The following is a 24,523-nucleotide window of genomic DNA, read 5'->3' as shown; positions in this document are numbered from 1 at the left end:
GTTTTAGTGATGTATGTGTTTGAAATGAAGACAAGCATCAGAACTGCAACAGAAAAGCTGATATTTAATAACTATTTATCAAAACAGAGTAGAACAAGTTAAATACTGCATGCTGATGTAGGTATGAGAGTTTTTTTTATTCCAACACAGATATAATAACATTCCAGATGTGTTGATTCCCATTGTATTAATACTAATGCTAAATTGCTGTTTTCAAATAGGTTTAAGATTTTTTTTCTTATTTGTGAACTTTGCATTGTGAAAACAGCAGCCAAGATAACAGACACACATGTTGCAAACATCCCTAGCTTGTAATACTAAACAAATAGACATCTGTATTATAATTACTTTTGCTAATGTTATTTTTTTCTGCTCTTCACTTTAGTTTCTCCATCTTTGTTTCATAAAAAATGTCTTTTATTTCATATAAAGTACAGTATATTCTCTTAATTTTTCCCTCTTCAAAGCACTTCTGCTAAGTCAGTTTCATGCTTACAAAACAAAAAAAGAATAGGCCATTGTCTTAAAGAATATATAGCACAAAGGCAACGTGTTTGTGAGATTTATTAATTTAACTCATGTGCAATACATAAGAATATAGGTTATAGGTTTGAGCACAACAGTTTACATTAACTTAGTTAATCTATTACCAGCATGTGTTAAAATGTGGAGAAAACATGATCCGTTTACGACTCTTGAAAATTTGGCAATGTATCTGAGCTCCAAGTTAAGGCATTTTGACCATCCTGCATCAGGATGCTTCACACCAAACTTTCCTTCCTGAAAAGAAGACATTTGTTGTTTGCTGGCATGTCCACCTGAAAAACAAATGGCATCAGTGAATCAGTATACTACAAAACTGTTCTCATATTTTGCATGCTGACTTAAGATATGCTGGTTGCTTAAATGGGTTCATTACTTACTATTCTCTCCAGGTACAAACCATTGCTTTGTGCCAGAGAATTGAGGAGCGAGATATCCCTGAGTCCCCATTCTGGGTTTCTGCAAAATTAAACAACAATTTTTAAAATCCCCTGGTCACTTTTGCTTATCTTTATTATGTAATTACAAAAACAATCAAAAATTTTTCTTTGCATGTATTTTGTGAGTTTGGCTTCAGAAATTATACACGTTTATTAATTCTACTGTGTGCTTAAGGAAAAACATTTTCAAAAGATTATGATGATCTTAGTTGGTTTTAAATATACTGTGTAAAGCCTTCTATGAGCAAACTGACACAATAATTCAGGCCGTCAAACTGACTCCTTCTCAAGACACTTTGCTCACACAGAAACAATAGACTATCCATGTGTTATTTAGGGCTGCCGCAAAATTTTCACTGTTATCTTCACTATGACAGTAAACCGCCAAAGAATTCCCTTTACTGATATTACGCTATATAACACAGTGTTTCTTCCTGTGTAATAAGTGTTAAATCCCGATTGCTTATGCTTAAAAGGTAGAAAAAATATATTCTTCTTATTTATAAATCAGTTACAAGTTAATGGTTGTAACAAAAGCAAATTCTGAAAAGATTAATATATATTTTCTCTACTTTTGAGTCCTAAGCAATCTGGATATACCCCTTACTACCAAGAAACAAGAATCCTGTTTTTCTGTTGCAGCATGTTACTAGCTCACCACACTATTTTAAACAGAACAGCAGTGCTGTCAGCAGTGTATTTTGTCTCTATCTGGCAAATGAATTACATTCAAAATAAGACTGTAGGAGGGTGGACAAATTCTGATCCACATCTCTACAAAAGCTGTGCAAATGGAAGAGTTATTCATATTAATAACATGACATCTAACATTTGATTTTTAAATATCACAAATATCAATACTAGTAAGTACAATAAGGGTTCACAATTCACAAATGCAGGTCACACGCACACACATATATATGTATAGTCATTAGACAAGCTTTATATTAAACAGTTTTATATTAAGTGTTGTTTTTGTCGTTTTGATGAAAGAACCTGAAGAACCCATAGAAATCGTCAAATGTTGCGTTTCTTCCCTGGACATCGTCTGCCACACTTTTACTTTACTGTGTTGTCCTCAGTAAATGAAAAACATACTTAAGTGGGTTGAGATTTAGTGAAGGCCTAGCCCACTGAAAAAAAAAATCTAACGTCTAACGCAGTATGATCTAATTCATTAACCATTTCCACTGTCAAGTGCTGTCCAATCAGTTTTGTATCACTTGGATGAATCTGAGACGAGTAGAGCCCTGTACGCTTCAGAATTCATCTGCTACTTGTATCAGCAGTCAGACCATCAACAAACACTTATTTTTGAACATTTAGCTGCATCTCCTTTTACTCTCATCCTCTCTCGTCCACCATTCTTTTGACTGTCAATTATGACACCCTATCTCAGATGCTGTGATGAAAGCGGTGTATTTAAGCAAATGATGCATGAATTCTGAGCCTTTACTCCTGTTGACCTATAATATCACTGCTCAGGTTTACTTTTCACAGCAGGCTAAAAACCGTGGGCCAACAGGAAATGTTCTGGTAGTTCTGACAGGCAGTCCACCACCGAAGCCTCCTCATAAGATGACTGGCTTAAACAAAACTGTAAAAGAGCCATAAAATACAGATGACATTACCTCTGCCGTAGGCTGTAGTCAAAGTCCACATTGCTTTGAGGGACGATCTGACCATTCACTGCATACGGCTGAGAAAAGCAATAAAACTTGTCACTATTACACGTTAAGTTTAGACTTGATAATGGCTTGTGATCTATGTCATGTTTTGTGACACCAATCGTTTTGCTACTCACCCCATAAGTCAGTAGAAGGCCCTGAGATTTCAACATTACTCCAGCCCCTTTGAATAAACCCTAAGAGAAGATAACATCTTAAGAACCACATCGCAGGCAGGAGGACATTTTGTTTTTGGTTTCTGTTTTATTGAAATAAGTGAGGCAGATATTGTGCAGAAGCAGGCTTAAAGTGATTATCTGAAGAGTTGTGGTGCAAGCATACTTCAGTTGGTATTATTTACACTTATGGCACCATAAATATCAGGGCCAATGAGTACAATGTCAAGCCAAACGAGGTGAATTTTATAGTAGAAATAGCAAATTATTGATCTAAAACAATCACAAAATGAAGCAAAACAGTTTTGCTGCTACAGCTTTAATCATAACTGAACCTCACTTCATAGTAGCCAGTTACAGCTAACTTCAATGTGTTGTGCGGCTGGTATGTATGAGATTGAGAGCCTTCTACATTTAGGTTACTATTACACCACTCGTGGTCACAGGGGTCTCTTTTCAACAAAGGTTACAAAGAGGCAGTTTAAGCAAATATGAAAAATGTCTTGACTATGTTAGCAATTTAGGCTTCTCCTTTCAGGAATTGTGCTGAGTTTCTTTAGTAGAAATGTGTTTATATATGCATTTGAAAAGGACAAAATACATCGATATTACTACTACTACTAATAAAGGAATCAACCACATTTTAACTTATGATCCTTTTGTAGGTCCATAGGATTAAATTATAAATCCATATGACCACAGCGGGTCCCTAAGGTCATGTCATCAGGACCTGTTGGATGTGCATCATACAAAGCTGAGAACTAAAGGAAGCAGAGCTTTTGTAATGTTGACTCTGGAACTCTCCCTCTGAGCCTGAGATCTGTGGACTCAGGGATCTCTATTAAAAACAGCTAAAAACTCATAGTTTTTAAACTTGATTTTGAGTAACTGTTTGTTTTAATGTTTTAGCATTTTTTGTTATTTTGTTATGTTGAAAGGTGCTATAAAATTCCCCTTACTTATAAACCCAGAGACAACAGTTCACTTAAGTGGTGAACAGGCTGAAAAATCTTCAAAATCCCAGACCCCTATTTTTTTAATTAAGGGAAATAATAAAAGATTCAAGTTGAATATCAGTGGAAAACGAGGATGGCATTATCTAACGTTTCTTTGTTTTGCTTTTTTCTCTTCATAAGTCATATCACTCCATTTTTCCCTTAGTCCTCCATTCCTATAGTAGTGGCTCCATGCCACACAGTTTGAGAGAACCACTGAATCAGCAGTCCTACCTCTGTACAAGCCAAAGGAGAAATATGGATCATGTTGATGTTGAGCACCAGGTCGAGGCTCTCTGGCTGGATTCCTCCCCAGTATTGATAGGGCAGAGAAGCATCCAGGTGGATGGCAGGCTTCACATTGTTCAGCCGGTAGCGGGCTCTATATGCTTCTATACTAATAGAAACAAAAGACATTATGGGAACCCTCCAGGCCATCATTCTGTAGCAGGTAGAGTGGTATTAAAAATAGGAAGCATAAAACTTTCAATCAGATAAGAACTGCTGTGAAAACACAATTAATTAATTATAATTTCCTGCATTAGATCAGATCAGAGAAACTTTATTGACCCGAGGAGAAATGTGAGTTCTCATTCAACATACAACAAAACAATCGTATATAAAAAGTACGATTATAAACACAGATATAAATAGATAAATAAAAAACAGATATAAATATAAGAGATACATATTAACACTAACGTTTCTTGGATATTAACAGCTAACATAGGTGCACAGATGTCCCAGTATATTATCTGTATTTCATAGTTTATACGCATACACACATCTCTTGTTTACCTGACTATAGACTGGCGATCATACTCAGATGGCTGCCAGGTTATATTCGGCAGGGCCTGAGCAAAGTGTGTGACATGCTGCCCAGTACCGGAGGAGATCTCCAGAGCCAGCAGGGGTCTCCCGGTGTGCACACTATCCCGGAGCACCGCCAGGATGGGCTCCTTGTTCCTTTCCGCGGCGGCGGCGCTCAGCATCGTGCCAAACCCCGGGTATAACAGTCGACTTATACGGCGTAGTTTATGAAACCACTCCAGCAGGTCGGCGTAACGTTACAGCAGACTGAGTCACTCAATTCACCACCCCCGAATGTTTTGCTTTTCGACCGAAAATGGTCCAGTTCCGCATGTCCTCACGTGACTGATCTCACATCCAATAAGAACACGGGGCGGGCCCAGGTTACAAAAGAATGACGAGCAAAAAATGTTCACATTTTGCACAGGTTTCTTTATTTAAGGGAAAATAGCGTTCACGTGGTAGAAGATATACACACGTCTTACATATGAGCAACACTTCCCACCTCAGATTCAAATACAAAATAAAAGAGACTCTAAAAGCAGTGCATAATAAGTTATAACTCATGTATGAGGAACAGAACATAAATAGAAGTTACAAAAATGAATACAATATTTTTGGCAAACACGAATATATTTACAAGTATGGCTAAGGTCTGAATGACACGCACAAATCTAATTAATTAGAGGTTAAACAGGAGATCTATCTACGTATCACTGAATGAAATCAAACATCATTTGTGCAAAACAATAACCAATGTGTAAATAATACTGTAACACTTTTGATCTGCTGCTCAGGTTGATTACTAAAGCAATGTAAAAAAAATATCAGAATGTCTTTTTATTGAACACACTTTTATAGGAGTTATGTACTTAGGTAGCCAGTGTAATACAGTGCAAACATACTGATTGCTTAAAATCCTTGTGTGCTGTGATGAATAATTGCTTCATAGCCACCTGCTTTATTTGAGTGACTAATTGTACAGTGATGTGACAGTGACGGCTGCTTTCATGCAACTGTGAGCTGCTCGTCTTTCCCTTCCAGCCCAGCTGCATGCTCTGGATTTTGACTCTGCTCATCTGCCATATTAAGAACTGTTTGCGGTGTGTTTTCGACAGATTTTGAGATTTCTCGTGAACAGGTTTGATCCAGAGGTGAATTTTGACAGAGGACGGTTCGGTTGGTGTCAAGCCCATCTAGACTAGTTGTGGTGGTAACCACAGAATCACCAAAGATTGTATTGGAAAAGACAGATTTGAAAGTGAATGAGGAGTCAAAAAGTGGCTCCTGCACAGCTGCTGGGTCTCTTGGAGGTTTGACAGGAGGAATGGGCGCAGGCTCACTGTTCTTAATCTCTGGCTCTGGTTGTTGATTCGGGCTTGCTGCTTCTTCCTTAATATTGCTCTCTGAATACTCTGAAACCTGGACAGGGACCAGGTCAGTCTTGACTATCACCTTGTAGTCACTGCTGACACTGGATCGTCGGGACGAGCCCTCTGCTGTTGAAATGACACTGCTTGCGCGAGGGAGACTTTTGGGAGACCACGGCCCTTTCAGTCGCCCTTCTTTTCCCATCGGGGAAGAGAAGCAGTTGAGGCAGCCAGACATTGAGGATGACTTGCCCTGAACATACAACACTGTGATTGGTGAACAAGCAGAGGCTTTGGTAGTTTCAGCTTTGCTTGTGCTCAGTTTAGGATTCATCCCATTGAGTCCTGGATTGATTTTGCCTGTACCTCCTGAATCTGATGCGCGCCTTGTCATCTTCCCCCTTGACCCTCTTCGAATACTTTTTGTGCCCCTTCTAAGCCAGAAGTCCTGAGGCAGAACAGGATCTCTCTGTTTTGGTTCACATTGGATATCTGAAATCTTACTGTTAGCAGTGGGCATGGTAGAGGCTTTCTCTTTGTGCTGCTGCTTTGTGTGCTGGGGTGTTGAGGCATCACTGGGTGGTTGGTAGGAGGAGGAGGAAGAACGACGTGATGGAGGGTGCTGGACAGGGCTGCTTCCATTTGACCACGGCTCATTCTCCAGGCTCAGGTTGAACTCAACACTGCTCTCACTTTGGGCCCTGCTCTCAGCGCAATTCAGCCCTGAAAAGAGATTACAATGTTTTTTCAGAGCTAAAATTTATATGAAAATCATTTTAAAAAACTTTAAAAAAACATCTCTCTGCTCTTTCACCTTGATATGCTAAATGACCAATAGGGAGCAGCACTTAACAGTTGCTGGCACTAAGGATCAACATAGAGATTAATATGAAACAAGGTCATGATTGCAATTTGATGGATTTAGTCTTAATTCCTGCATGTTTGTTGAATCCTCTAAATGAGTATCCCAAAGGTTTTACCGTGATTTTGCAGCTCATCATTGTCCTCAAATCCAGATGGTAAATTGCTGTCATTTGAATGCTTATCTGTGGGGCAAAAAATAAAACAATTATTGTGTGAATGACATTTTTCTATGCTTAGGCAAGAACAGCGCGTGACAGTGTTTTAATTTAATTACTCTGCACTTTATTTTACTATATAATCAATTAAAATTAACAAAAGAAAAAACAAAAACAAAACAAACACTGGTTAATGGATGCCTCTACCTGTCGCCCACAGCTCAGAAACATCTGGAACAATGTCAGTGGTGGTGCTGTCGAGATGGACAGATGGCAGAGTGGTGGTATGAGGAAGGGGGAGGATGGACAAGATGGAGTCGGTAAATGATGAGGTCAGTGGGTCTTTCCTGCTTTCCTCCACATCAGCTTCTGACTCTTCCAGCTGTACTGAGCTGTCAGGCAAGCAGTTTACCTCTAATGGGGGCGAGGGACAGACTAAGCTGCTCAGGGCTTCATTGTTGGATGAAAGAATGGAAGAAGTGGGATGTGGATGACGTAAAGGAACAGAAAGATGAAATGGCTGTGAAGATTATGAGGTTTTTTTTCCAGTAGTGTGGTCACTATATAAACAGATGTAAAGGATGGAGCTTTTACATTATAATCTCAATCTGTTTCGCTTTCACTGCAGCCTGGGATTACAAAGCTACTGCCACAAAAGTCTCTTCCTGCAATGCAGCATTTCTTTGACCTCTGTGGTTCTAATAAAATACCCCACACTGTTCCAAATATAGCCACTCTGTTAGAAAATAAGTCCTGCAGCAAGCTGTATCTGCAAGAACATGCAATATCATAACAAATAACTTTAAATTAGGCTGGTGAAATGAGTTTGCCAATGATGTCCACACTGCTAACACTTTACCCAGTTATTTTAGAACTTGGGGACAATGACAAATCAGATATGAGTTAGTGGTATGCTAGCATTAAAAAAAGCATAAAGCACAAAGCTGTTGGAATTACTGAAGTAAGAGAGTAAAAAGGGCAAGATGAAGCCAGACAACGGACTACAGTCTTTCTTACATATGGAACGCCGAAACAGGGACTTGACTTTGTCTCTGTCCTTCAGCCGGTTCTTCATACGGGGAAACATTTTCAGAGTGGCTTTTTAAGAGTGACCACATGGGAGACACGCAGAACAGATAGAAGGGAGGGTGTGGATGCCAGCAGAGAGTAAGGGGAAAGAAAGAGAGGGGAGAAGTAGGAAGGGCAAAGACAAGGGGAAAAGAGAGCCGAGGGTGTTGGGAGGAGTGAATAAAAATATAAAGACAAGAGAAAGACAAAGGGGAGAAATACTGAGGATTCCTCAAGAAACTTGACACACCTCATGCACTGGAAAGAATGATGCTTTGAACATGAAACACACACAACATACTCTGATTTTTAATGCACTAAGTATGCTTCTGTAAGTTTTCTTTCTGAGTTACTGATAACTAGTTTGTTCACACAGTGCCGTTGGTATATGTATAGTTACCAAAATGCATATATAAATGATGTGGAAACAGGTTTAGTTTAAAATACACATATTTATTTAAGTTTTCGCACCTTGATGGAAAATCTTAAGGCAGAAAATGGCTTTTTGTCAAATTCTGGGAAGATGAGCGTCCTTCACACGTAGATGTACATGGACCTGATTTGCCCATCACTTCACTCATGCATCTCTGTACAGTGGCTGTGAATTGGATCTTACATGAACGCACCTGTATGATCTGCATGTTTCAGCTCTGATGATGATCTTTTGAATTTGAGAAGGAAACACTCACTGCTGTTACGTTGGGGTGAGATGACATCACATGCTGATGTGGAGGCTGAGCCTCCAGAGCCGTTTGAGCTGATGAAAGAACTGTTGTCGTGACAGGAGAGCTGAGGCTCAGGAACGCCTGAGTGTGTGGGTGTGGGTGGGCGTTCAGGCCCATGCTCGCGGCTATTGGATTTCATCAGCTTCTTCAGCTTCAAAGTAATCCAGTTCCCACGTCTGTGGAAGAGCAGATAATTCAAGGGAAATCAAATAAATAATATAACACAGAGGGTGGTCTGCACAGAAAATGCACTGGGCATCGAGGTGGTTAAGCATCACCACTTACCCATCGAATTAAGCTTGTGATCAGATTAAACAATCAATACTTGAAGTTCATTCAGGAATATCTTACAGATGTATCCCAACAGAGACCTTCACTCTCAGTGTGCAGGCTTACTTCCAGTTCCAATGGTTTCCAAAAGTAGAACAGGAGGCAGAGCCTTCAGGTATGAGGATCCTCTAATTAGTATAAGAGCGACTCAGGTGAGCCTGAAGCTAGCCTGAGTTATGCAGCTATAGGCTCAGACTGCTGAGGGTCTTGCCATGATGCACTGAACATTTCACTTTGCTTTATCCTTATGCATTCACATGCCAGAAATATGACTACATACAAATGAATCATGTTCCATGCTATGAAATTGCCTTAATTGATCAAATAACTGTCTCTATGAACTGGAATTTATGTAAAAAGTTATAAAACTTGTTTCATCAACATAAACATGAAACTAAAGGTGTCCCCTTACCTGCGAGGAGGCGAGGGCTCATAAAACTTATATTGGTCCATTATCTTTTCCTCCAGCTTCTCTTTCTGCCTCCTCAAATGATTAAGCTTGTCACTGAAAAGAGGGAGAATATAGGTTAATCATCAATAGAATTTTGGTTTCACTAAAGGGGCATTTTTGATATCCTAATTAGCAATATGTTTTGTTGTCTGCAGGTACCAAACATTGTTAAGTCCATTAGCAAAATACTATAGCATGAAGATTTGATCATGGTAAACTTACTATTGTCCTGTGCACTTACATATACTGGCGTTCTTCAACATGAAAGAGATCTTTGCTCTCCATAGTCTGCTCCAGCAAAGTCCGGTTCTGTAGCATCAGGGTCTCAATCTGGGCGAGCAGGTGGCGGTTCTCTTCCTCGAGGTTGCCCTTCAACTGGCTCAGCAGCTAAGCGTCAGATGAACATGCATGCTTATAAATAAACATCTATCAAAAGTCGCACTGATATGCAATTGTGAAAATAGGTTTGATAGGTTTCAGTCCCTTTGGAATTCTGAATTGCTTAAGCATTTGAAAAAAATGGTTGAAAGTTGTTTTTTTAATGCAACCATCGGATTGTTCACAGGATTTGAAAGCATACCTCGCACTGATTTGTGAGTTTTGTGCACGTGATGTCGAGCTGCTGATAGTCCTTTTTGAGCTTCGAAAAGTCTGCCTCTAGCCACGTGTGCTCCAGCTTGGCCTCATTCAGCTGGCTCTTGAGCTGCTTGTGATCCGATGTCAGCGCCTCGTTATCGTTAAGAAGCTGGCGGTATGTCTGGTTCAGCCTTAAAAAATTATGTATCATGAGAAAAATTTCCTTTGTTGATATATCCACATATGTATACATGCTCTAGAGTGTATTTGTGTGTGTAGGTTTGTGTGCATGCACGTTCTCACCAGTCTTTCTCATCACGGAGTCTGCAGCACTCAGCAGCGGTTGTCCTGTGCTGTTCTTTCTCCAAAGCCATCCTCATCTGCTCCTCCTTGAGGGCTTTCTCCAGGTCTTCTAATTTGCTACGTTGCTGCAACAGGCTGTTGTATCTAAATAACAATCCAAACGTGAATATGAAGTTCATGTTTGGGTTTAGGTTAACTGGCAATGCTCAGATTAAAGATATGAATGATCCTTAAGACAAGTGGTTTAAATGAACTTGTATGCAAACTTTTACCATCGTCCACAGCTCTCTTGTGACCTACCTGTCTTGAAGAGTGCGATGCTCCAGTTCCAGTGTGCGGTGGGCATTTTTCAGACAGCCGTGCTTGCCCATCAGGGCCTCATACTCCATGGCTTGTCGCTCGTGCAGGACTGCCAGGCGCTCATGATCTCGTAACAGCTGCTCTTGAGCACCACGCAGCTCTTCACGCTCATGTATAGCACTGTCCCGTTCACTTTCTGCCTTAGACTGCTGCTGCTGCAGCTGAGTGTTTTGGGCCATAAGGGAGGCGCTCTGTGAATTCAGTGTTGACTTTTCCACCTGGAGAAAAACACCAAGGAATTAATGTAACATAAATAGTTTGTGTATGCTGTTTACAAGAGCAGAAGCTTACCAGAGGATATTACAGAAGCTTTTATGTGAATTCTGTTACAGAGACTAGTGTGTATTGTAATGACACCTGCAGGGTTGCATTGTGTGTCTGCAATGCTGTGTTGTTCTCCTGCAGTGAGGCAGCCTGCCGCTGCAGGGCAAGGAGCTGAGCCTGCTGGCTGTCAGACTGACTTTCCAGCTGTTTTAGCTGGGCTTGTAAAGCCTGGCGTTCTGCCTCCAGTGTCGCATTCTGCATAAGAGAGCAGGAAGATATTATGACAAACTGTAGCGTGGTATTAGCTTTAGGATAATTTGTGTGCCATTATCAAAAATAGGGAATCTCTGTGTACAGGAACCCATGATATAATTTAATATTGTACAGCTTTATGTGTTATATGTTCTTCTTTATGTGTTTACAGAAATGTAAATGGACTGCTACTTATTCAGACACTTTTCTATTTTAACTGAGCACTCAAAGCAGTTTTTACTACGAGTCTCATTCGCCCAATCTCTCTCACACACACAATGTCACTTACATTTCTCTCGACTTCAATGAGGCGATCTTTTAGCTTCAGCAGTTCTTTGGTAGCTTCCTGACTTTCACGTAGCCATTCACTCATGGCCTTGCCAGTTTCTCTTGGAGGTGTGGAACCTGATGTTGTCCTCTCTTCCTCCTGCCTCTGTTGCAGGGCTTCATAGCTCAGCTTCACCTGTGTGATGGAAGACAGTCGTTCAAGTGGATCCAGAGAAACTAACAGGTCTGGAAAGCTTAACTTTATTCCTTACACTCTTTAGTTCCTGGCGCAGCTGCTGATTCAGAGAGGAGGATTCCTGCAGACGGGCCTCCAAAGAAGCCAACTTGTCGTCTTTTATCTGCAGAGACTTTTTCAGAGATGTCTCCAGCTCAGACTCAAGCATTTTGAACCTGCTGTGTATATAAAATTATTTTGCGTTATAAAACTTTGCATTTGTTATAACATTCTCTTAAATAGTTACGTGATGGGAACAGAAAGCTCCAAAGAGTATGCACAGACCTGTTATCTGGTCTCTCTTGTTCAGCCTGATGTGCACTCTCCTGGTTCAGGACCTTCATTTCCAGCTCATGGGAAAGCCTCTCAAGTTCATTGTCTCTTTGCTGGGTTCTCAGCTTCTCGCTAACTAGCTCCTAAAGATAGACAATACATTTCAAATAAAACAAACAGGTTTCCATAATAGCAGTATTGCTTAATCAGAATCAAAATCAGAATACTTTATTAATCCCTAAGGAAATTATGTAAGGGATGGCAATGCCATTTAGTTGGCCTGAAGTAGTTATATGAAGACTGCCACTAAAGGTTAAGGTGCTTAACACATTTATTAGACCACCACTCATAAAAAATAAAGAAAATATGAATATTTTAGAAATCTGTCAAAAGCTTGTGTAAAACTAAAAATTATATTGTTATTTATTAGGTAAATAACAAAATGAATTCATGTGTTTATACCTAAATTTGAGCCAGCAAAGTAGACAATTTTTACTGCAAGTAAACAATTAAAATTTGGGATCTTAATCAAAACATAATGATGTTCTTTACTATTTTTTCAGTATTTTTAGTAAAACTGTAAATTTGAAAATTCATGAATAACAACAATATTTTTATTTTAGTGTTAAAAATGTAATGTTGATATAAAAAGCTTGTGTTTCTGGTGTATTAATGATTACAGAAACACAAAATAAAATCATTTAAGTAATTACCAGTACGGTTAGGCCAGCTTTGGCATAAACCTTAGATTGGGTGACAGTCTAATAAATGTATTAAACGCTGTAGGTCATGTTATGCATCCAGTCAGTCCTCACTTCTCTGAGGGTTGCCAGGGTTCTCTGGTCGATAGCAGCCTGCTTGGTCAGTTCTCTGTTGTCTCTCTCCAGGCCTTTGACCCTCTCAGCAGTTTCCCTTAATCCGTCCACTTCCTTTACAAGAAAACGCATCTCCCTTTCCAAGCTAGCCTTACAAACATTACTGCTGTCTAATTTGGCTTCTTGGATTTCAGCCTGAAATACAGGAAAGTAGAACAGTCGATAAGGTTTCCAAACATTATCTAACGCTAGAAAACTGATATCTTTATTTAAAAAAAAAAAAAATTGTCTACCTGTTGCCGGAGTCGTCGATTCTCTTTCTCTAGCTGCCTCTTGTCTCTCTCCAGGGCAGTTGTTTCATGCTCCAGGGTCTGCTTTTCTGTTTCTAACTGCTCCAGGCGTCGTGCAGAGATGCGAAGTTCCTCTAAAGAGGCCTGCAGGCTCTGATTCTCTGCTTCCAGCTCCTCAACCTCTGCCTCTAGACGCTGAACCTTTCGGTCTTGAACATGGAGAATGACAGAAGAAATAAATTAATCTGAAAATGTTTTGCTATATAAGTACAAAAACACTGCTTATTTTCTATGGGACCTACCAGTGTTGTCAAGTGAAGTTTGTAGATGCTGATTTATTGTGTCCAGGGCCCTGCACTTGGCCTCTAGCCGCTGTGTGTGCTTGCTGGCATAGGAGGAGCGTGTTGGCAGACCTGTGAAGATGCTTTCATGGCGGGGACTGCTGTTCTTTGAGCCAGGCGACTGATCATGTGACCTCACAAAATAATGGCGCCTATTGTGATTGTTTTCTAAGACTTCCAAATCAGACATCCTTTCTTTGAAATGGTCTCCACTGTCTCCATCCTCTAGCTGTCCTTTCTCCTGGATATTACGCTCTGGATTATCTGTGAGATGGTTCACACTCTGGACCCGCTCCAACTCCTCGGTGTCTAGCTGCTGATGGCAGCTTAAATCCCCATTTAGCATCGACTCTGTTACAATACTGAGGGAGACTCCATTAGAGTGATTTTTAGCATTTGAGCAGGAGGTCTGCAACACTGAGGACTCGTCTGTTGATGAGGTACAGTTGTTACTACACATTGCCAGGTGGCTATGTTTGGTTTGTGTGATGTTATTAACAGAAGCTCTGAGCTCCTCTATGATCTTCAGGAGATGTTTGTTCTCTTTCTCCAGTTTCAGCAATCGACTGCAGGCCCTCTCACTGACCTCCTCACTCAGGGTCTGCTGGCCTTTTGACAAAAACACAAACACACAGTTAGTTTGCAAGAATTTTGAGAGAAACAAATGAAAATAGCTCACTTTTCTAGGAATGTTATTAACTGGTCACTTTCACATTCTGCAATGCTGCTATTTACAAAAATATCATTAAAAATAAGTTTGGTATCAGTAGAAGCACCACTCATATGTACAGACATGCCTCTGATCCACTTTTTGTAACAGAGATTCATTTAACAAAGACAATAAAAGTCACATCTTAAGCCTGATTGTTGAGTATTTCAAGTAAATAACTTATTTAAGAGATGGCACAATAATGCATGCACACCTTTACATAACTTATCCTTATCTACTCTCACTGGAAAGTACACTATATTGCCAAAAAGAAGTCACGCATATGAACTTGAATGACACAGCATTCTTAACTCGCAGGGTTTAATATGATGTCGGCCCATCCTTTCCTGAAATAACAGCTTCACATTTTTCTGGGAAGCCTTTCCACCAGGTTTAGGTGTGTGTTTATGGAACATTTTGACCATTCATCCAGAAGCGCATTTCTGAGGTTGGACATGATGTTGGACGAGAATACCTGGCTTGTAGTCTCAGGACTCTGTGCAGGCCAGTCAAGTTCTTTCAGGCCAAACCTGCTGATCCATTTCTTTTAGGACTTTGTGCACTGCTCATCTGAGTGCACTGGGCTATCTTCAAACTATTCCTATACATTAGGAGCATTAAATTGTCCAAAATGTCTTCATTCTTTTCACTGCAAGTAAGGGGTCTGTCAGGGGCTGGGTCTGTAACCTGACATTTTGAGTTTATTTTGTATTATTGGTGCCTTATGTTATATTGGAAATATGTTAAGTTCTTGTGTTGCTATTATTAGTTAGGACAGGGGTGGGCAACTCCAGGCCCCTGCAGGTTTTAGATGTGTTCTTGAACCAACACAGCTGATTTAAATGGCTAAATTAGCTCCTCAATGTGTCCTGAAGTTCTCCAGAGGCCTGGTAACGAACTAATCGTGTGATTCAGGTGTGCTGACCCAAGGTGAGATCTAAAACCCGCAGGACACCGGCCCTTGAGGCCTGGAATTGCCCACCCCTTAGGATAGGATATAGTTGAGTTTATTCTAGTTTTTGCTTTATCTATGTCTCCTGGTTTGAGTCTTTTCCTGTCTTCTGTGTCAGTCTGTCATGCATTTTTTTGTCTCTGTTTTGAAGTGTCAAGCTTGTGTTATCATGTCTAAGTCTCTCCATGTTTCCTGTTTTATTTTGAAAGTCTTGTGTTTCCATGTTCAGTGTGTTTAGTTTAGTTTTCCCTGTGGGGTCAGGTTCATTTGTGTTAGCTGTGTTTCCCCAGGTGTTTCTACTTCCCTCATTACCCTTCTGTGTATTTAAGTCCTCTTTCCACAGTTCAGTGTCAGGTCGTCTGTTTGTCTTGTATTACGTCACTCTGGGTTTCAGGTTGAGTTCATGCTTTCTGATCAGATGCTTGTTCATTGTTTTTTTCACGTTATAGTTCTGCATGCACCTTTTCAGATTCACGTTAATGTTCACAGTTTTCATAGTTAATCTTAGTTTATTCACCGTTTAGGTTTCAGTTTAGTTTTTTTCCCCAGCTCGCTTTGCCTTGTTTTATGTTTATGTATTGTCAGCCAAATAAATGGCTCGCCTTTTGATACACTGAGTTTACTCTCCCATGTCTGCTTTTGTGCCACACCGGCTACGCAGCCGTGACAGGGTCGAGCCCAACTGAAAAGCAATCCCATGCCATAATCCATCCTCCACCAAACTTTACACTTGGGATAATATAGTCATAAAAGTAATATTCTCCTGGAAAACTACAAAACCTAGATTTATCCATTGGATTGGCAGATGGGGAAGTGTGATGCATCACTCCAGAGTCCAGTGGGGCATGCTTTATACCGCTGTATCCAATGCTTTGCATTGCACTTGGAGATGTAAGGCTTGGATACAGCTCTCCAACCATGGAAACCCATTCCATGAAGTTATCTACACACAGTTCTTGAGCTAATCTGAAGACCACATGAAGTTTGGAGGTCTGTAGTGACGGACTCTGCAGAAAGTTGGTCACCTCTGCACACTACTTGAATTCAGTGATTTGGATGGGTAAGTGAATACTTTTGGCAATATATTGTAGATTAGCTTAAGCTCTCATTATTCCTTCTTTACACCCACTCTTACCCTGGGAGCTTTCTGTGGTCTTGGAGAGTTGCTCTAACTCCCAGCCTAGGTGCTGGGACTCCTCCATACTCCTCCTCTGTGCCAAACACAAAGCCAAGTTGTCCGTTTGCAATTCCTCAATGCGCCTCCGATCTGCCTCCCTCTCCTTAAGTGAAAACCCAAACTATAAGCGGTGGTATAAGAGCGCTACCTGTCCAGGTGGTGAACAAGCTAGATGAACATTAAAGATGAAATCTAACCTTCCAGATATTTTAAATGATATTTCTGGTAAACTCTGTGGAGATGTCTTACCTGTTCCATGTCATGGACCTGGGCCTTCAACAGCAGATTGTGTTTCTCCAGCTGGTGGATTTTATCTGAGCGTGCCCTCCAGCCTTCCAGTTGATCCTCCAAAACCTCTTTAGTCTCCTGGAGTACCCTATTATCCTCCTTTAACTCCTGAAACATGAAAAAATATTTAAATTCACCTTAAATACTAAACCACACTGAATCCCACCCAATCATCATATTTCTCTTTATTTGAATCTTTCACTACAATAGTTAATTAAAAGTCTATTGTATGTTTGTAATGTATGTATGTATGTATGTTCTACATGTATTTATTCTGCCTCAACCTCCACTTTGGCTTTGTAGAACTCCATCTTGTGCAGTTGCTCCCTGTAGCGTCCCACTTCACTCTCCAGCTTGTCCGCCTTGATGGCTCTCTCTCTCAGGGCATCCAGTTCATCACGGTAAGTGCGGGCTGTGCGTGCATCCAGAAGCAACTGGGAATTCTGGTAAAGTTAAGAGAAAAGAATGATTTATAACAAAAACGTCTTAAGCTTGATACAGCTTTTTATAGTCAGAAATTTCTGCCATAAACTCTAAAGTTCATCATCAAACATCAGTTCAACATCAAATAGCTAAAACAGCAGAGAACACCGACTTAGTTTAGTTGGAAACACGAATGGTAGATTTGTGTGTTTTTGGTATGGTAAGACGTGAACATCCAATCTGTTGTCATGTGATAACTTTATCAGGGAAAGCCAAGGCACATATAAGTAAGTAAGTAAAATGTTATTTATAAAGAACCTTTAGAGACAAAGATCATGATTAAGTGTTTCACAACAATATAGAATTTAAGGTGATATAATAACTTTTTCCATTCCACTAGACAAAAATGGCTAAATATTTAATTGTTATAAATATATGAACCATGTTAACTAGTGTGACCATCTAAGCCACAAATGCAAATTGAGATTTCCCGAGCAGACAAATCCACAGGGGCTTTAGCTGTACATCTGAGTCAGTGTTCAGAGGTTTAAGTTAGTAGTTATTAAGCACGGAGCTGCAGCAAAGTACAGCATTCAATAATCTGCATAAGCTGCAGAGAGGTCAGGAGGTTACTGTTTGTCACCATTAGCTGTGATTTTTTTATTTTTATTTTTTTCAACGTGTTCTTTGACTTCAGACCTCCTGCTGGATTCTCTTCAGCTCAGCCTCCATGTTCTCCAACTCATGTCTGCAGTCCAGCATTTGTTCACTCTTCTCCTCTCTGGTGTCAGGTGTGGATCACAGAGAGACATAAAGTTGGGAGGTTAGCATGCACTACATTTTAAACACGAATTGAAAATGTTTAAATAATAAGTAAGCATAACAGAAATATAAGCAATTCTAACAAAATGGATCAAACATTAGCTGTTAAGCTCCATTTCTTTCCTTCCCACATGCTGATGACAAAAAAAGTGTGTTCATTTTCTTATATAAAAAAGTCTAAGGCCATTCAAAAAAAAATCAGAGCATGGCTTTATGTGACATTGTGTTTCTGAACAGTATGTGAGCCTGATGGGATGGACAGCAATGATGGAACTGAGATCTTGATTGGATCAGCTTTAGCGTGCGTGTGTTCGTGTGTGCAGTATCTGCAGATATGCAGAGCAAATATGGGTCATTGGTAGTGCATAGGCATTGAACCTGCCAAGCAGGCAGTAATGTGGGCCAAACTCTGCAGGGCATCTCTTATCCTGTACTCTCTCTCTCTCTCTCTCTCTGCCTCCTATTTATTCCCTACTGGCAGTTACACAGAGGAAACCCATTTACCAATCAGCACCGTTAGGAGGAACTCCACAATGCTTAACCTAATAATCTTTTAATGTGGGAGAAAAGCAAACACTTTACTCTGCAAACATTTTGGTGACATGAAGGGGACAACAGATGAAATAAATCTGGGCAGAAAAGTGCTACAAAAATGCCAACTTACTACAACCTCTTTTGTATTAGTTTTTTAACGTTGATCCAATCTATATAGTAACTTTCATATGAAAATGTTCTGATCTCCAGTTAGTGTAAAATATATCTTAACTTTTTAAGCTAATTTTAGTCAACAAACAAAGAAAACAATTATTTTTTCCACCTATCACATACTTACAGTTCTTGTCTAAGTCGTCTGATCTTTGCCTTGGAGTCAGCCAGTTCGACTGCAAGGTGTTGCTGGGTCCCCACCTGCTGCTGCTGAATTGTAGGAGAGTAGCTGGCAGACTGTGGGCTGGAGGGGCTACTGAGCAAACTTACCACACCCTCTTTCTCCTGCATTAGCTCTGCTATAGTCTGCAGATAGGAAGCAGGATTAATACTACAGGTTGAACATTAGTGATGAGTGTGCAATATCTGAGCTCAGTCTAAAATGAAAAGCATCTTAATAAAATAATATTCATTGTTCCTATAAAAATATGTAGCTAATACTGTTTGTAAATATGAAAATTAAGTACCTCCAGATGGGTATCCCTCTGATCCAGCAGGTGTCGGAGGTGTGTGGTCATGTTCCTTACTGCTGCCTCCATGTCATCGGGGTGCAGCTCACTAGACTCCAACCACTGCAGATCCAGCACATTGTCTTGACTGTGAGTCAACTGTTAAACACGGGACATGACAATCAGCGTAGTTGACGAAAGAATAATACAAAACACAGCAACTACACAAACAACTGCACAAAAACAAATGATTACCTGTAAAAAAACGCTGTAGCATTCAAAGCATATGTCATATAAAGTCAAATACCTCCTGAATATGAGCAGCTATTGCTGCTTTTGTCTCAAAGTCAAGTGTCTGGATTCTCTCAATGTACTCCTCTTTCTTCTCACACTGTAAAAATGCAAAAATGCACAAATCTGACCCAGAAACTTAAAACATAAACATCATTTTTAAATATGAATCACTCAGTATTTACCTGAACTGCACATCCCAGTAGTAATAGCAAAAGTTTCCTCATTTCATCCAGGCTTTGTTCTATGAGAGTAAAGAAATTGAATTATTGGAAAACAAACCCACTGGATCGAAGTAGGACTGCTGTCACGGATTTAAACTGAACGCAGCGCTGGTTGGTGTATTTGGGTCATCACTTGCCGAAGCATTGCCATCAGAAGTTAGTGCGGCTATCAGACTGATAGCGGTGTGCAATTGAATTAAAATGTTATCGGAAGGAGCTGAAAAGAGTCTGTTTCATTTTACAGACTCAAAGGTTTTCATTGTTAACTATTCAGAAATCACTGACCACTGAAAATCAAGCGGTGCATATTGGGAATGTATAATCGTTTTAAAGAGCATACCACAGTAAGGAGTCCTGCCAAGCAGCAACACATTTGGCAAAGGAGTCATGATTAATTGTCTCAGATTATCCTACAAAAGAAGAGACAGAAAAGAGAAGAGAGATGGTTAGAGAAAAACCCCACATTTGGGCTAAAGTGAAACAAGGACAAAACACTTCTTGCATTCTAGCCAAAGTGTTTGAATAGATGGAGAAGTATGTATGTACAGCACATAGGACCTGCTCAAATGCATGTATAGAAACACTGCCAACAAATGGTGAGTGCTCTGAATGGGTAAATGACAGAGCCAGTTTCCCTGGTGCCGTGGTGAAATTCTGTAAAACTGCTCGGTGCAGCCTTGTCCCTGCCTAAGTTTCCCATCATCCTTTCTTTTTGAACCTTATGCGAAAGCTCCTCTATAGAAACTGCATTTGTTATTATTCTGTCTCTTTCATATTGAATCACTGCATCTCCTTAATGTAAGCTTTAGCTCCATTAGGTCAAAATCAAACAAAAATACACTAATTCAAACAGCTGCAGCTGCACTATTTGTTTAGCACAAATTATTAAATGACAGCAAGCTAGATGCTATACTCATGTTGTAATTGTAGACAGCGTCATACATACTAAACATGTTAGGCTTGTAACTTTGAACCATGTTCACACACTGACATTTAGCTGAAAGTTCCAGTTAAACCAGTGGAGCGGTCAAGTCTTTTAACTGATCTTAGGGAATGAAAATAACCAAAAATAGACTGCAACACTTCTAGATGCCCTAGATCTACAGTGCCTTACTAATAATAATTTTAATGCAAAAATAAACATGGCAAGCTGCAGTTTATCTCAAACTGTCTCTGTTTCCATTCACTGGGGACAAACAGCTTAAAATGTGTACAGTTAGGTCCTGAAGTCTTTGGATAGTGACACAGTTTGTGTAATATAGCTGTTTGTGTAACGTTACTGTATAGAGAAGTAGAGTGCAGAGTTTCAGCTTTAACTCGATGAGTTTAACGTAAGTATAGCATTAACTGAACTGCAGACATTTTTATACATAGTTCCTCATTTTCAAAGTTTCAAAAGTAAGTGGACAAACTGACATCATTTTAAATACATAAGGATTGTTCTAAATAAGATAAGATAACTGATTTGGCTATTGAAGAATATCCCACTTCTCTGCCTTGATAAACTCTTGGTTTGCTATTACAGTGTGTTTGGGTCACTATCGATTTATGCTGTGAATTGCTGTTCAATCAGTTTTGCAGCATTTAGCTACATCAGAGTAGAGATCATAGCCCAGTATAGTTCAGAATGCACCCTTTTTTAAAGAATAATTTGTCCACTGTTAAAGTTTCTGACAGATTGATTCTAGTTTTTCAGTCTAAAGATTATCTTCACTTGCATGGACGTCCCTTTGGACCTCATTACTGAGTTTGTCAATTGTTCTGTTACTTTTCAGCCTCTAACATTAGTATAAAAATAGACGATCTGTATACAATTGTGTATAATTCCTAAACAATTAATGCATTTTTTTGATTTCTTGAATTAAAGATGAAAGTCTGAACTTCATTGAATGTTGACTCTTTGATTTAAAATGCATTGTGTTGGTGTGCAGAAGTACTATTAACAACATAACTAGCAGACATAACTGTATGTTTTCAAAAAGCAACTACAGTAGAAATACTGCTACTGTGGTTTCATTTGTGTGGTAACGAGCAAAAAACTATCTTTTCCTTAAGATAATCAATTCATTCTCCTGTTCTCAGTGAAATCGCTTCTCTGGTGATTCTGACTGATTTCAAGGGTTAAATTGTGCTTAATTACTCTGACACAGACAGAAAATCCAAGATTTTAACACCGCTGGTGTCTGCCCATGAATTTTGCAACTTTATACTTAAGTCTAAAGCTCTGTCTGTGACTCTGACTGCAGCTTTACTCTGGCTCTGGCTGTGCTCTAATGCCGTTCCTGTGCCGATTACACAGATGTTCACATGACTGAAATTTAGGCCATGCATCTTAAGAAGAACTAGTTGATCTGCTAAGTCATCCAGTATGTTGAAGTTAAAGTAAACCCAGACTATATTATAATCTGATGTTAAGGGAGATTGAAAGCTTAGCTGCTGCTGTATCTCTAAAAAAAAAAAAGGGAACTCACCAGGTAAAATGTCTTGATCTGCTGCACGAGAAAGTTCAGGTTCTGGATCCTCTGACTTGGATCCTTGCTCATTTTCTTTGCACCCTGAGATGAAGCTGAAGGATTTCTGAAAATGTAACATAAAAGTGTTTTACTTGACTTTACTGCCATTTTCAAACCAACCAACAAGAAGTCAAACATAATTAACATGTTTGGATAAGAAGAAGCCGCAACTGATAGAAATCTTGACTCGGAAACATTCACAAGATCCCTATTCATTCCCAACTTTAGCCTGTGTGACATCATTCCTTCCTGCCAACAAACTGGAGTTTTGTTTTGTTGTGTTGTGTTTCTAAAGCTTGATGTTGTTATAGGTTGTTATAGAGGTAAGATTTCATTACTGAGAAAGTGAAACATATATATATGCTTTATATACGATGATTAAAAAGAAGTGTAAAAGAAGAGTCAGTCATAATTATTGAAACAGACACAAATATAATGCTGAGCTGCCGAGTCTCCCTCTGTGTGCTGTTTGTCCTGTTTCTGTACTCTTTCTCCCTCCCATCTGTGTCCCAGTGGCACTAAACACCAGGCCCTAATCCCAAAGGGTCTTCCCAATCCAGGAGATTATCCCGCCTCTTCCCCTCCCTTCAGTGCAACTTTTTTTTTTCATGTAGAACTGGTTATTGTGACCCTGGGGAGATAATTGGGGTGAATGGATACTATAGATTTGCAATGGCTAAAGAGCATTATCCACAAGTGCACTCGATCATAGTTTTTTTCCTCTTTCTTTGGAGTGCTTCAGTTTTAGTTAGGAGTCATCTATCAATCTCTGAAGTGTCATTTAACTTGCACATGAAGGCTTAACACACTGGTTTGGTAGTGTTTGCTAAGGACGAGGGTAATTCCCTCAGAACATAAGGCAAAACTATCATAATCTCTTAAGTAGCATCTTGCCAGTATGGATGAGGTCTCTCATGTTTTGGTTAATCTCTTGCCTTCAGTCTGGTCTGTCTCAAGCCGTACATCTCTGGGTAACTTTTATGCTAATTCTAACATTTATGTCAGACACCCGGACCTGTCAGTAATGAGGAAGTCTGCAGCTGACTACAAAGATCCCCTTTATTACTGCAGAGTAACAAAGCTGGTACTGTTGATCCCTGGATAAGAATGTTAGCAGATGCTTCATACAGTATCAGTGGATGCTACACCACGAAGCAAGAGGATCAGAAATCAGCAAAAAAAAAAAAGATTCTTTATTGAGCACAGTCAGCCAAAAATCTGAATTTATCTTGACACAACTTAGATTGAAAATCAGATAAATGAACAGGAGGCTCAAACTGCGATAAAATTACTTACATTTGGGTCATTATGTCGTTTAGAAAGACTCCATCCAGCAGTTCAGAAAAATCCAAGTGCATGCCCCCATCATTTGGCACAAATGTCCTCACCTAAACAGCAAAGAGAATATGGGATTTGAGGTCGATATCACAGTATCTGTGAGGAGACCAGAGCATCGTACATCACTTACCCAAGTGACAAGTGGGCTCAGCATGAACTGATCCAGACAGGGCAGAAAAACTCCACTCTCCATCGTTAGCTAGGCTTTGAGTGACTGGTCTCAATAGAACATCCAAGTTGATTTAATCAAGAAAAAAAAAACGATAGCACGAAATACATATTTTAAATGAAGTGATCCAATCGTCTATTCAGGTCGTCCCGTCCATCTTCTTTAGAGAAGAATTCCCTCTGACACTGCGCCTTGAATTGTCTTTGCTTTCTCTCACAAACTCGTAAAATCTCGCGGTTTAAATTTCGATAAGTGAACGTTTAAACATGTGCGGATTTTGTCCCGGAACAGCACACACGGACATACATCCTCTCTGGTCCTCTGCTGCAAAGGCATCTGCTGTCAATCCTCCTCCTCCTCCCCCCTCCTGCTCTCTGCTCGTCGCACTGAAAGAGTTGGCACTGCTGTATTAGGGATGTTTAAAGGAGCAAAGAAGTTTGAAAAAGTGGCATTTGAGCCAAATAGAAATATCACCTCCCTAATATAATTTAACTCTAGAAAACAAAAATTTTCTCTTGGGTTCATATTTTGAAGTTACTGCAGCAGAAACGCCGAAATAGCTTTGCCTTTAATCTGTTACCATGGTGATAGCGCCCCCACCCCTCCCTATCAGCAGCAGCAGCAGTAGCCTCTTTTCCACCGGGCAGCAGAAGTAAGGCTGCTGCTGCTGCTGATACATCCACTTCAGCTGTAGCCACTTAGCATTGCTCGTAGATGCTAAGTAGAGCTATTAAATCCCCCTACTCCCCCAAAAAGAAAATGCAGCCCACCGGTAATTTTATACAGAAAGACACAGTCCAACCCAGAAAGCACAGCAATCACTAAAAGCGTTAATCTGAATTCAAAAGGTTGCTAGACTAATCTAGTAACATATCAGAGACGTCGTTGAGGTT

At 39.9% G+C, this 24,523-nt stretch overlaps 2 protein-coding genes across 8 annotated transcripts; both read right to left on the bottom strand.

Annotated features, from left to right (window-relative positions):
- Positions 1–44: 44 nt before the first annotated feature.
- mettl26 (methyltransferase like 26) lies at positions 45–4,965 on the bottom strand. The gene is made up of 6 exons (XM_084930530.1): positions 4,620–4,965; positions 4,056–4,218; positions 2,788–2,847; positions 2,615–2,682; positions 924–1,002; positions 45–818 (listed from the first exon to the last, which is right to left on the bottom strand). The coding sequence occupies exons 1-6, from the start codon at positions 4,811–4,813 to the stop codon at positions 762–764; spliced, it is 621 nt and encodes a 206-aa protein (XP_084786656.1). The 5' UTR covers positions 4,814–4,965; the 3' UTR covers positions 45–761.
- A 77-nt stretch (positions 4,966–5,042) lies between these two features.
- LOC146385005 (girdin-like) lies at positions 5,043–24,131 on the bottom strand. Of its 7 annotated transcripts, XM_084930527.1 has the most exons (29): positions 23,592–24,131; positions 23,420–23,511; positions 22,082–22,187; positions 19,951–20,020; positions 19,572–19,630; positions 19,403–19,486; positions 19,114–19,254; positions 18,774–18,952; positions 17,819–17,900; positions 16,981–17,139; positions 16,658–16,804; positions 16,367–16,511; positions 13,532–14,179; positions 13,233–13,438; positions 12,940–13,134; positions 12,137–12,267; positions 11,889–12,030; positions 11,639–11,812; positions 11,191–11,352; positions 10,774–11,051; positions 10,474–10,617; positions 10,175–10,361; positions 9,836–9,981; positions 9,556–9,648; positions 8,778–8,989; positions 8,038–8,118; positions 7,228–7,470; positions 6,982–7,047; positions 5,043–6,724 (listed from the first exon to the last, which is right to left on the bottom strand). In XM_084930527.1, the coding sequence occupies exons 1-29, from the start codon at positions 23,652–23,654 to the stop codon at positions 5,640–5,642; spliced, it is 5,520 nt and encodes a 1,839-aa protein (XP_084786653.1). In that variant the 5' UTR covers positions 23,655–24,131; the 3' UTR covers positions 5,043–5,639. The 7 variants fall into 7 exon arrangements, with proteins under 7 accessions (XP_084786653.1, XP_084786649.1, XP_084786648.1 ...); XM_084930523.1 differs by lacking the exon at positions 7,228–7,470 and having other exon boundaries at positions 11,889–12,027; positions 16,367–16,529; XM_084930522.1 differs by lacking the exon at positions 7,228–7,470 and having other exon boundaries at positions 16,367–16,529; positions 23,592–24,130.
- Positions 24,132–24,523: the final 392 nt, after the last annotated feature.

This window comes from Perissodus microlepis, chromosome 6, assembly GCF_051167445.1.
Source record: "Perissodus microlepis isolate ML-2025 ecotype Zambia chromosome 6, ASM5116744v1, whole genome shotgun sequence".
Classification (NCBI taxonomy): domain Eukaryota; kingdom Metazoa; phylum Chordata; class Actinopteri; order Cichliformes; family Cichlidae; genus Perissodus; species Perissodus microlepis.
Note: the sequence above shows the minus strand (reverse complement) of the source record. Positions and strands in the feature narration are given on the sequence as shown.